The following is a 14,377-nucleotide window of genomic DNA, read 5'->3' as shown; positions in this document are numbered from 1 at the left end:
GACTGTTATTAAAACTTGAAAAGCTTATTTCTAGAACAGATGTCTTATAATCATTGATAGGACATTTGCTCATTCTGGTTAGTTCTTGTCATGAAAATGCTTAAGATATTTTTCCAAAAAAACTTATGATTAAATGCATTGGCATAAATTTAATTACATTTAGTTTTTATTTATGCGTTTTTATTATTTTAGAAAATGCATATGCTTCATAGTTATTCTTAAAAATTTAATATGAACCTATTGTAATATAATAAATTTTTATGTTTCAGGTTTCGAAAGAAGGATAATGAAAATGAAGAGAAAAAACACATCTTAAAAGGAATATCAATATCAATATATATACATATTTTACTGAATAAAATGAATTACAAATAATTTTACTGTAAAATTAAGTGGTTTTTATTTCATGTTATACATTGCAAGTAAAATATGCCTGCTTTGGGATTTGAGTCCACAAATTCTAAAAATGGCATTGCTAAATCATATCTACCTATAAACTAACACCTTTCTGCAATAATTTTTACTGTCAATTCTTGTTGTATCTTCAAAGTTCTTGTGGATTCCATTCTTGAGACCATACAACTTAATTCATGTTTCATTCTTCAGTCTTTCTGTTATCCTGTTCTGGTTGTGATGTAGCAATTCTTTAATTAGTACAGCAATAGCTAGAATTGTCCACCAGTGGCTAAGCAGTAAACCTGCTGAATACCGGTAGATTGATCCAGGTCTGACTTCCAGTGAATCAACTGGATACATAGGTATTTTCAGAATTTTTTCCATACATAATGTGAATATTAGCCACTTTCCGATAGAAAGACCTCCATTCCTTTCTCTAGATGGATAACGTTCGAAAGCTGTTCTGTAATCCAATCCAATAGCTAGAATTTTAACAAACAATTGGAACAAATTAAAAGTTTTTACTTCATATAAGCTAACAAAAGGCCACAAATGTTCTACAGTTGACAAAGAATTTGATTTAAAGATATTATTTTATAAAAGTCAAATTAAAAGAATTACTTGGATATATAAGCAACTGTATCCAGCAATTTTTAATGGAAAATTTGTTTGAGTACATAATTAAATTGTGTTTTGGATCACATTAAAAGCAGCATCAATGTATATAAGCATTTTAAGCTCACATTAAGCTTGATTTTAGTCTTCAGAATCTTTAATGTTTGGTTATTCCTTGGTATGATAGAATATCTAATAATCGAAAGAAAACACCAATGAGACTACAAAATAACATTTATGTTAGATGTAATAAATGCAGACTTATAACCATATATAGATTTAAGTATTTATATTTTTCTTCTTGGTTCATCTTATACTTATCTCACATAAAATGTTTTAGTTATTAAGTAATTGAAAATCTTTTTTTTTAATATAGCTTTTTACATAGTTTCATTTAACTTTGTTTCTGTGTTTGCTTGCTTGCTAAGATTGAATCTTAAAAGTATTTTGATTCTCTTTTATTGACCTGATTTTCCTGAAATTTTTCATAATTATGTACTTGTGCTGACAAAGTAACTATCACAGGTGACATTTTCAAACTAACCGTCACCGATTTTTTATCTTTACACTGTAAAATATATAAAAAAATAAACCTTTCAAATGAAGAGGGGAATTTCTGACATTAATTCAGCACATATTTATTCTGCCACCCTGTTATTTTGCTTTGATTAACAATGATAGATTTTTGAATCAAAGAATAGGCTAAAGTCAGCTGTTGTGAGCAATCCCGTGGTTTTAATGATAATGAGATTCAATTCTAAATCATCCAGAAATTTAGACTAAATGTAGATTTTAAACTACAGGTAAATTGGAAAACTGTAGGAGGGGTTACAGAATGTCATACATGCTCATTATTTAATTGATGGAAAGGACTGATTTTAATACCTTAGTATCAATGGTTCCCCGCCTCCCCCCCAGCTTTTCCACCTGTTGTCCATGAACAACATTTTTTAAATGTAAGCTGCACAGTTTTATCCCTGCCAGATGGTGGAAAGTTTGGTGAAGGACAGTGATTGATTATATTCTCAGTTTCTTAAACTGTGGGCCTCGGGATCTACACTAGGGGTTGCCTTTTTGACTTATTATAATAATTTTACAATTACCAAATATTTTTACACAGTGTATCTAAAAACAGATAAAGACAACATTACAGGCAAAGAAAAAAAAAAGTAAAAGTTTTGACGCATTTTTACTTCTTTGTATGAAGTAAAGGAACTATTGTAATCACGAAAAGTTCTGGGTTTTATGTTTCAAGGAAAATATCCATTTTATCGAATGCAATCTAACAATGTTTCGGCATGACATCTGTACATAAGGATGGAATAGAGGATTTCCCCCCCCCTCAAATGAATTATAAAACTGATTTAAAAGGGATTCAAAAGAGATTTTTTTGTGGCGTCTGTACGTACTTATGTATGTATCTTGCATAAGTTAAAAACGAGTAGCCTCAGAGCATTGAAATTTTGTATATATTGACTGCTACATTATGCAGTTGTGCACCTCCCTTTTTGGTTGCATTTGGCTGCACCCAAAAGTATATATATATATATATATGTATAACTACTCTGTTACTGGGCTCGATGAGCTCATTTTTTTATATTTATGTGTTGTTAAATTGTGCATTTTTTGCTTAAAAATGATTGAATTGTATTGTTCTTATCTTCTGGTTAAGGCCTTTATGCCTTTAGTTACTCTCCCTGCTATAGTTATAGAATTATCAACGATTTAAAAATTGTTTAAGTGCAGCTAAGCCTAATTTTTGTTTACCATAGTAGCCATATTTGTATATTTTTGAAACTTAGCACAAAAGTGAATTCAGTTTCCTGCACCTTCAGTGTCTTTTTGCCAGATGGGACCAAAATTAAACTTTCATTTTTGTGTGCTGAAAAATCTTCTATGTTGCCTTTTGGCCGAATTGCTTGTTTTGGCTGGAAACTAATTTTAGATGTATTTTTTTTATTATTATTGTTTAATTGTATTTGGTGTTTTATTTTTTTCTATATTTTAATGAGATATTTTGAGGTTTTATATATTTTTTCCCTTGCCGGGAACTGAGAACAGAATTAATTGAATGAGAAATATAACTCTAATGAAATTCGAGGAAATAAGTTTAAATGAAATGCAGCAAGAAGTGCGTAATTTAGTATTCCTATCAAGGAAGTCATGTGGTGAGTACATCAGATTTTTTTTATAATAGAAACGTTCATTTTACTTACTTTGCACGTGATGCTGTCAGTTAGTCAAAAGCCCTGCATATGCAAGATATGGGTGTTTTGGTAAAACATGCACTCTGGGCCCTCTTCATCCGCCGCCGTTAGCCATTCTATGCGGATCGTTTTTAAACGCTTCAGCGCCCCTTCACTCTGAATACATATACTGTGGTATTGTCCCGATAAAACAAGCTTTCTGTCGCTTTTGCCATCGTCATTTCGTTCGTTGTAAAGAAGTTTTGGCTACAGAAAGCATGAAACCCGCCTAATTAAAACATCTCAATACAGACAATACTGCGCACTGCAAGAAACCCAAAGAATACTTTGAACGATTTTTGAAATCAGCAAAAATGTGGCTTTGTTGCTGTGAATGAAAAGCATTTACTTGCGTCTTATGAAGCATCCTATTTAATTTCAAAAAATAAAAAGGCTTAGTTTGGAGCAAATTTACAGTGCTGGTCATTAAGAATCACCAGGAATGAATGATATGAAGAACGTCAAAATTACATGAAAGGAAGAAGTTGGGATATGCAAATAATTAGTATTTCAGCGCATTTAGATGACGCAGGAGGGGAAAATTACAGCTGAAGCACTGCATAAAAGAAAAGTTGTGTAATGGATTTCTCATTTGGAAAGTTCTTTGTAAGACTGGGGTTTGCTCAGAATATCGTGTTATGCCTAGAATAAGAAGAGGAAATGTTTAACAGCAAATTTCGAAATTCGATAGACAAAGGATCGAATTTCGAAGAGAGACAGGATCATTACCTATCGAAAGCGTAGATTATTGATCCGTGATATCGCCGGTCGCCCTGGTCGATATCCAACCACTGTCATGCGAATATGGAATCAATTGATTGTTGAGGGTCATACTAAACGGAATGCAGGATTTCAACGCCCTCCCACTACTAACGCCAGAGACAACAGAAGCCCAGCAAAACCGTACGATAATAACCGCAGTATTAAATAAAACGAAATACTATTCAGAAAAGAAGCACGAAAATTAACTTTTTTATATTTACTTACTTTATTTTTAGTTCAAAGGGCCAATTTGCCCTGAAGGACTTTTAATTTCGCTTTGGCATTTTTCATTGAAAACCAAAAAGGGATAAACTGCGAATCACTTTTCAAATTGTTGCAACTAAATATTATCGCTCTGTATTATACTTAAAGAAATTAAATATTGAAGAATCTGCATGAATGTCTCGCATTGTGATAAAACAACGGTACCTAGAGCTATCAAAATTTAAATAACGTAATTTTCCATACAATATGGGCATGTGGAAGCCCTAATTTGAATTTGAAATTTGTTTTATTATCGATTTCATATTTTATAACACTTCAACGAATTTTTGATTAAAAAAACTATAAGATTTCAAAGCGAGTAATGTCAACACCGTACGAAAAAAATCCTATTTTTACCTCCAGCGCGAGAGACACTAAGCTACGGTCATTTTAAAATAATTTTGAGATATTGCTGTTGAACTGAACTTTATGGTTTGAGTACGTAGAACATGATATTTAATGAGGTAACACACAAAACGTTTAAAACGCTCCTTTGGACGTAGTTTAAAATCTGAAACCTTTCATATTTTTATTTATTAGTCCAAAGGGACGTATTAGTATTTAAAACAATAGTCCGTGAGAGGCTATCGTTTTAAAAATAACAATAGTCCGTGAGAGACTATTGTTTTAAAAATAACAATAGTCCATGAGAGACTATTGTTTTAAATACTAATACAGTTTTCGTTTTTGCGATTTTGTGTTGAATCACTAGAAACGGCGAATCACTTTTCAGACTGTTGCCACCAAAAGTTATTAGTCCCGCATTACATTTTTTGAAGTAATTAAATAATGAAAATCTGCGTAAATGTATGTATATTTCTCGCATTGTGATAAAAAAAAAAGGTTTGAAAAAAGGCCATCCAAGTTTGAATGACGTAATCCTCCTACGAATATAGGCATGTGGAAGACCAAATTTAAAATTTGGAATTTGTTTTATTATCTAATTCATATTTCGTGAAACTTTAACGAATTTTTGAGTAACAAACTCAAAGATTTCAAAGCAAGCAATAGCAACACTCTACGGGGGTGGAAACCTTTTTAATTCACTAACTCTACTAACTCTTTCAAATGCAAATAAATGGTGGCCTCGTTGCGCCTACCATTACTTTTACATTGCTCATAAATCGATAGATATCCCATGCACTAAAGTTGTAAAATCCGTAACCGCAACATAAGAACAACATACTCCTACCCCTTTAAAAGGCAAAAATGCAAAATTTACTAATAGAATAAGAACACAAATACAGAGCTGAACGAGCCGGTGTACCAGAACAGGAATATATATATATATATATATATATGTATATATATTTATACATGTTAAAGTGACCGATTGCCACGAAAAAGCGAGGAGTACAACTATATGTTATAGCACTCCCATATACTAAAACATTCTACGTCTACTCATTCTCGAGTTATTCGAGATACGCATCTCTTGAAACGAAAAAACTTACAAATACCGAAAAATCTCTTTACTGAATTCATTTTACAATCCGTTATTGGAAAAAAAATCTCCATATTTATTCTGTCAAGATACTATGCCAAAAAAAAAAAAAAAAAAAAAAAAAAAAAAAAATCATTTCAATTGATTTATTCTGGTTAAAATTGGGTGACAATTACAGAGTTTTCTTGAAACCTGGTACCCTAAATTTTTTGCAATTACAGTTCTTACTTTAATTTGTACAAGGAATTAGAAGGTGACAGTTTTGTATCTTCCATTCTACCGGAAACCGATCAACGAAATTTAGCTTGCATTTTTCATACCGGAAAAGCGCTTCTTTCGCAAACTTGTATAAAAGTTTTAACACAATATTAAAAATTATCCAAATTGAAATAAGAATTTATAATTGAACAAACTCGAAAAATAAAAATGCGAAAGGAAAAATATACAAATTGTAAACATATAACAATAAATCTCCTTTTAAAGAGGTCGCTTACCTAAAGAAAATTTTCTGAGTTACATGAAATTCGAATTCAAATTTCAAGAATTCGTTAACTAAATTGTTCTTTATTTAAAATCATTCTCTGGGATCTGGATATACTTATTGATTACGAGGAAATGGAAACCCTTAGGGTGGAGTCTGAAGTCTCGTAGTTTTGCCTCAAATGCCAATATTTTATGATTCATGCAGTTTTTCAAGAATAAAGCTTTGAATATTATAATAAATCATAAATGAATAATAATAAACTAAAGTCTTTAATACAAATGAGATGACAAGACGAATGATTAAAATTTTATTGGAGAGCCAAAAGTGTTAATTTTACATTTAATTTTTAATAAAAGTCTAAACTTTATAACTAGTTCGAAATTATTTTGAAATGGTAATAATAAATGAAATTGTAATAAAAAATGTAATCAAAAATTTAGAAATAAGTAAATCAAATGCAAAATTAAGATAATAATAGTAATAATATTAATAATAATAAAATTAATACTAAGCAAAATAAAATATTAAGGAGAAAGAAATATAAAATTTAAAAAGTAACAATAAAAAACACAAAAAACATAAAAGTAAACATTAATAAACATATAAGTAAAAATAAAATAGCATTTAAAAAAGAATATGATATAAACATAGTAAAAAATGCATTAATTGCAATAATATAGTAAAAATAATTCTTAAGCTTTAATTAAAAGCCTTAATTTTGGCAAAATGCACAGTTTAGTCATAATTAAGCCACTTCCTTGGCTCCCCAATTAGTCTCTTTTTTATTAAATAAATATAGGTTCTGCTTATGAGCTCAGTTTTTCAGTCAGTCAAGGAGATCATCACATGACCAGTCCCTGGTCAGTCAATGTCCAAATTTATTCAATCAATGAGATCGTCTCTTATTTAGTCAAAGTCAGTCAGTGTCCTATATTTATTCAGTCACTTCAATCACTGGTCAATTACTGTGATCGTCAGTTAGTCAGTCTCTCGTCAGTCAATGTAAAATTTTTAGTCAGTCAATTACATTGGTGTCATTTCGAACCAATTTATCACGAACATAAATTGAAATTATGTAAACTTAGATTTTGATATGATGATTTAAACTGTTATCTTTATTAGTCCAAAGGGATTTCAATCCCGAGGGACTATTAGTTCCGTTTTGGCATTTTGCGTCGGACTCATAAATGTCGGTTCACTTTTCAAACTGTTGCCACGAAATGTTAAGAGTCCTGCATTATATTTGAAGAAATTAAATAATGAAAAATTTGCATAAATGTATGTATATTTCTCGTATTGTGATAAAACAACGGTACATAGAGTCATCGAATTTTGAATAACGTAATCCTCCAACGAATATGAGCATGTGGAAAACCAAATTTGAAATTTGAAATTTGTTTTATGATCGATTTCCTATTTTTTAAAACTTTGACGAATTTTTGATTAACAAACTCAAGGATTTCAAAGCGAGCAATGGCAACGTTGTGCAGAAAAAACATTTTTATCTCCAGCGCGTGAGTCTCTGTATCGGAAATTCTAAAGATATGCTCGTTTTAAAACTATTTTGCGATATTGCTGTTGCACTGGATCTTATGGTTTAAGTGCGAGGAACATGATATTTAATAAAGAAAGGTAACACACAAAATGTTAATAAAAGCCCCTTTGGACGTAATTTAAAATCTGAAACATTTCAGATTTTTTTTATTACATTTATTTTTGATTTTTTTAAAGCGAAAATATTTAAGTAAAGCTTTTCTTAATTTTGAAATTTTGAAACGCTTGCAGGGCAGTGATGAAGGATGTAGAGTATTCTCGTCATCAACGTAGATAACAGCGACGGTATCAACGACGATATCAATCAGGCGTTCTTGAAATTCTTGAATTGGTTTCACTTCTATTCTGTCTACTTGATCCATTTTGCTATTTATTTCTGGTTCATTATTTGTGTTGATGAGATTGCCGAAATTGATGTCCCCTTGTGCTCCAAGATCGGTATGCGATACAATGCATTCAGCATCCAATGATTTAAAGAGGCATTCAAACTGGGGTTTTCCTGGTTGAAGATGGTTATACTGCTATTCATGCCTGTTTGATTACCTGAGTTATCAGGTTTTGGGTAATCAAAATTCCTTTCTGCTTCTTCATGGAGGTAATTCAATTCATTTCCATCACTTATATGGTAAACTTCAGTGGGATTATTATTGAAATCTTTGGCAAAACGTTCGATGTGGTCAGTGTCACTATCAATATGCAAATTTAGAAGATTATTATCAAAAGCTTCGTTAGGAATTTGGAGAAGATGGGTGTCATTGTCTATATCCACATCAAAGGAATCGGCATTATGTTCATGAATATCAGCACATGAATCAAAGAAATCTAAATTATGTACCTTCTTTCCGGCACTATAGTAGTGTTCATTAAGGTTAATGGTATTTTCATCGTTACTTTTTCGAATTTTCTCTTCTCTTCGAGGAAACAAAATGAAGGCAATCGCAAAACAAATAAGTATGCCCAATAGGCTGTCGATAAACGGTGTTGGTATAAAAACGTAACATAATACTGTCAACAAAAGGAAGCCCATTTCTAAAAATGGCCCGAATTCGTTTTCAGCAGTAAAAATAACAAATTTAAGCAAATGTGATCCACACGTAAAATTTTAGCACCACTAGATTTGATATCTCTAATGATTATGGTTTATTAGCATTGTTAAAAAAGTATTCATTAACATTGTTGTAATTCAACAAAAGCCTCAAACAATTATTAGTAACTTGATTGTTACAAATGTTATTAAAAGGATTCTTTGAATATGTAGCAATGAAAGATGTTCTGATATATACCTTTACTCATAATATAAAGGAAGTTTCTGTGTGTATTTCTTTCGTTCATGCTGCGTGTTAGCTAATAGACCCAGGGCTACGAATTTGGTACATAGGTACATCTACACAAAAGCCAGTATACCTCGAACAGAGTTTTAAGCTCAACAATATGCTTCCATAAGAAACCATACTATCAGACGTCATTCTGACATCATATCAGGCGACGACATTTCATACGACCATCATAACAGACATTGCGAACATTGAAAACCGAGTGAATAGAACATATCGTTTCAATTCTCTACATTCCTGAATAACAAGATATAATAAGTTGAGACAACATGGGGTTTTCAGAACGCTTAACTTACTAAGGGATTCAGTGAACGGAATTAAGGTAGCTCGTGCGATTGTCACTTTCACATCCAACAGATTATGACTAGAGAGCGGAAACGAGAAAGTGACTAATATCTTATCTTCAGTGAACCAATAGAGCTAAATTATGCGTCTGATTAATGCTGTTGGCTGAACATCCTTCTAAAACTTATACACATGCCTGAAAAAATTCATGAAACTTAGAATGGAATTCTTTATTATCTTCACTGCTTATTGGGTCACAATTACAGAGTTAAGGGAAGTGGGAGTTTAATTAAACTATTCTTTTGTCTTTTCTCTAAAATCAGTGCATTGTTTTCAGAATATTATATTCGATGTAAAGGTCTCACATCTCTTTTCCTCCTACTCAGATCTTTCGATTTTTTTTATATATAAAATCATAAACACTTTCGCTCACCACTTACCTAACATGAACGTATATTTAAATTAGGTACATGCACGCAATAAAATATCTGATGTGGTCACCACATGACTTCTCTGTAAGGACTATTAAAACACCTGCATTAATAACTGTAAAATATATAAAAATCTAAAACGTTTATTACAGTTAAAAACAATTTTTACAATTAAAATTAGAGTTTCTGGATCCAAACAAGCAAATCAGCCAACAGGCAAACAGACCAAAATTTTGGTATACAATATTGAAAGTTAATGCTTAGTCTCCCTATTCAAACGGACATGGAAGTTGGCGCACTGTAAAGATTTAAAAAAGTGTATCAGAGGCCGATGATAATTAAGTAGAGGCTTTATTAAAAGATGGAATTTCACGCACATGGCACAGCACGTTTCTACATATCACAGACCATGACCAAGAACTACTACAACTGTTGCCAGATCAACCTAAGCAAAAGTATAAAACAGTTACAGTTAAAATACATGACATTAAAACAAGAACGGGGAGTACGTGTGATTATTCTCAACACCCTCCCTTAATCACATATTATTTTACATTTATCTCTTAAATAACACAATCTTGGTTTAGGCAAGCATTTTGTAAACAAATCAGCTAACTGATTTTCACTAGAAACATATACGAGATTTAAATCGTACAATTTTACAATATCCCTAATATACTTTAATTTAATATCCAAATGTTTTAGTCTAGCACAATTACTTTCATTCAATATTGCTTTAATTGCAGACTGATTATCCTCATAAACTCAAAATTTAATATTGTCGACTCCTAAAATTTCTTTAGATACATTATAAAATACAGTTAGGTCTTGAATAGCTTTTGCTAAAGCCAAAATTTCTGCCTCAGTAGAGGACAGAGCAATAGATGTTTGCTTTTTAACAGACCAAGTTACAGGACAATCATTAAAGAAAATAATATACCCTGAAATAGATTTTCTATCATTTGTATCTGATCCCCAATCAGCATCAACATAAACATTTAACATAATATCAACACTATTAGATTTACAAAATAATAATTTCAATTCAGATGTCCCTTTTAAATATCGAATAATTTGCTTCAGACCAGCCCAAGCATTGTTAGTGGGTTGTTCTTGTATCTGACTCAGACAGTTCACAGAAAACAGAATATCAGGACGAGTTGTCATAGACAGATACAGCAAAGCACCTACAAGTTCACGATTAGGACCATGAAATCTTTCACCATTCACAAAATTTGATGAAGTTGACTTAGGCACTAGAGGAGTATCAGATGGCTTATAATCTAACATTCTAAATCTATTTAACAATTTTTCAACATAAGATTTTTGGCCTAAAGTAAGTTTGTTCTGTGAATATTCAAAACTTATTCCAAGAAATTCATTTGCAACTTCAGCCTTGGACATCTCAAATTCATTTCTAAGTAATTCAATCACAATTTTTACCTCTGAATCATTAGATCCAGCAATTAGCAAGTCATCCACATACAGCACAATAAATATTTCACTCTGTTTAGTTCTTCTTACAAAAGTACATGCTTCACAGTTAAGTTGTTGGAAGTTTAACAGAATTATAAAATCAGTAAATCTCTTGAACCACTGCCTCGGTGCTTGCTTAAGTCCATAAAGACTCTTAAGAAGCTTGCACACACGACCACTGTTGTCACTGTAGCCCATTGGTTGTTCCATGTAGATTGTTTCTTGGAGATCACCATTCAGAAATGCAGTCTTTACATCTAATGCATAGATTTCAACATTCTTTTGAACAATGATAGCCAGCACAAGTCGAAGTGATGATGTACTAATTACAGGAGCATAGGTCTCAAAAAAATCAATACCTGGCTTCTGTTCAAAGCCACGAGCAACCAATCTAGCTTTGTAAACATTGTTTCGTTTGATGCGCAACACCCATTTACAGGATATTGGCTTTTCATCCTTTGGCAAGTTGACTAACTCCCACACTTTATTTTTATTAAGAGAAGCTATTTCCTCATCCGTGGCTTTCCTTCATAGGACTTGCTCTTCTGTCGGCAATGACGTTATATCCTCATATGTTACTGTATCAACAGTTGCCACATTAGCTTCATACACAAAGTAATCATTCAACTTTACAGGTAATTTTATATTTCTTCTTTGCCTAGTAATTTCTTCATGACTTTCTTCAAGATTTCTGGATTCTACATCACTTGAATCATATACTACCTCATCTTTAGCAGGATCTTTACTTTCTATGGAAAAATCATCTTGAACTGAGATACATTTCTTCTCTCTTCATTGAACAATACATTTCGAGAAACCACAACATGATTTGTGACTGGGTCCGGTAAACGATAACCCATGGTAGAGTATCCAATAAAAATCATCTTTTTTGATTTTGGATCCAATTTCTTTCTTAAGTTATCAGGAACTCTAATGTATGCATCAGATCCAAACACCTTAATAATATTCAAATCAGGCGGCTTTCCATATTTGAGCTTATAAGGTACATTTTCAACGGTCTGATTTATAATTCTATACTTAAGATATGCAGCTGTCTGTACAGCATAGCCCCAGAAGTATTTAGAAAGCTTTGCTTCACATATTAGAGCTCGGGCCTTCTCTAAAAGATATCTGTTGGCTCTCTCAGCCACACCATTTAAAGGAGGTGAATATGGAGGAGCAGGATCTATCATAACACGATTTTTCGTGCAATGACGAGCTAGTTCACCAGACACGTATTCCTTGGCATTATCACACCGAATTTTGTAGATATCAGAATTCTGCTTTAGGAACAATTTAAACACTTCATTTATGTCACTTTTGTGCTTTAAGAGATGCACTTCAGTAAATCTAGAAAAATCGTCTATGATTGTAACAAAATACTTTTCACCTTCCCTAGTGGGTGGATCAATGGGACCACATATGTCAGTGTGTACCATTCTCATCGGCACATGCTCTCTGCTTCTAGGACCTTTGTTCATAGGAGTGTTGGAATGTTTTGCTAATATGCACTCTTCACTAAAGCTTGAAGGTGACTCAGATACTGGCAAACCCATTTCTTATTTTATCAGATGAGTGCACCATGCACCTGTGCCATAATTCTGCACTATGATTTGCAATGTATGTTGAAGCTTTAACAGGCTCAAATTGACTCAGATACTGTCCTTTTTCATTGAGTTTAGCAAACTTAAATTTTTCATTCTTCTTTTGAATAACAGCTACATCATTCTTAAAAACTACACTGTAACCTGCTTTTTAAATATTCTTCACAGATATTAATTGACCGTTCAACTCAGGCACATATAACACATCTTTAAGTAATATTTCTCTTCCATTTAATGTTCCAGGTACTGTACCAATACCTTCTACCTTTAAAACATCATTTTTCGAAGCACATGCAACAGTTCCAGAAAAAGGTTTAATTTCTTCAAACCACTCACCTTTATTACACATGTGTGTAGATGCTCCAGAATCCAGAATGAAATTTCTAACAGGCTCACCAACCATGAATGTTACTGAAGCCGATTCTCTATAATCTGATTTATGCTTAAATCTGAAATCCTTCCTGTAATGCCCTGGGCGTCCACATCCAAAACAAACTAATTTTTTCTTGCAAAGCCTGGCAATATGACCTTTACTTTTACATTTGTGGCAGATGATATCACGCTTATCAGCGCTAAAAGCTACGTTATTACTTGAGCCAGAAATACGAGAATCGTAAGAATTTCTCTCACCTTGCAATTCTTCAGCATTCAAGAGCCTTTGCATAACAAAGTCCAGCGTAAGCATTTCTTTTGGCTGGTTCTCAATCGTCGATTTAATAATGTACTCAGAAGGTAGCGACATCAACAAATAAATAATCACATCCATATCTCTGACTTCAGCACCCGAAAGCCGCAGTTCATTTACGATAGCCAACAGTTCGTTTATATGTGACTGCATACTGCAATCTCGGCGTTTCTTCAGTGTCGATAATTCCTTTCGTACTAATATTTGACTAACTGCACTCACCTTATGGTATTTATTCTTTAAACTGCTCCAAATTTCACATGCAGATGATTCACTCGACATGGTCGCCAATATGGCATCATCTAGAAGGGTTAGCAGCAATGCGTAAGCCTTTTTTGCGCCTTTGATTTCAGTAACTTTCGTTTCATCCGCTTCAACGTCTAAATATTTATCAAATTCTTTGGCCGCAAACACAGCTTCAACACGGCGCTTAAACAGAGAAAAGTTTTTACCGTTAAACGGCTCAACACAATACTTTGTGTTCTCATCACGTGCTGCCATTTCAAATTTCACTTAACGCGTGATTCTGTTCCAAACAAATAAGTTCCACAAAACAAATATAACTGCTTCGCCTCTAGCGTGTTCAATATCAATACCACGCTCTGCTGTAAAGATTTAAAAAAAAGTAAATCAGAGGCCGATGATAATTAAGGAGAGGCTTTATTAAAAGATGGAATTTCACGCACATGGCACAGCACGTTTCTACATATCACAGACCATGACCAAGAACTAGTACAACTGTTGCCAGATCAACCTAAGCAAAAGTATAAAACAGTTACAGTTAAAATACATGACAT

At 32.6% G+C, this 14,377-nt stretch overlaps 1 protein-coding gene across 1 annotated transcript in view; it reads left to right on the top strand.

Annotated features, from left to right (window-relative positions):
- Window positions 1–388, top strand: part of LOC118186908 (histidine protein methyltransferase 1 homolog) — a 66,448-nt gene extending 66,060 nt beyond the window's left edge. The window contains exon 9 of the mRNA XM_085823724.1: window positions 270–388. Within this exon, the coding sequence (XP_085679850.1) occupies window positions 270–316 (47 nt within the window). The 3' untranslated portion in view covers window positions 317–388. The remainder of the gene's footprint in view (window positions 1–269) is intronic.
- Window positions 389–14,377: the final 13,989 nt, after the last annotated feature.

This window comes from Stegodyphus dumicola, chromosome 9 (assembly GCF_044657685.1).
Source record: "Stegodyphus dumicola isolate Sdum_Otavi_A_Nest chromosome 9, ASM4465768v1".
NCBI lineage: Eukaryota > Metazoa > Arthropoda > Arachnida > Araneae > Eresidae > Stegodyphus > Stegodyphus dumicola.
The sequence above is the reverse complement of the archived record's forward strand: the minus strand, read 5'-3'. Positions and strand labels throughout refer to the sequence as shown.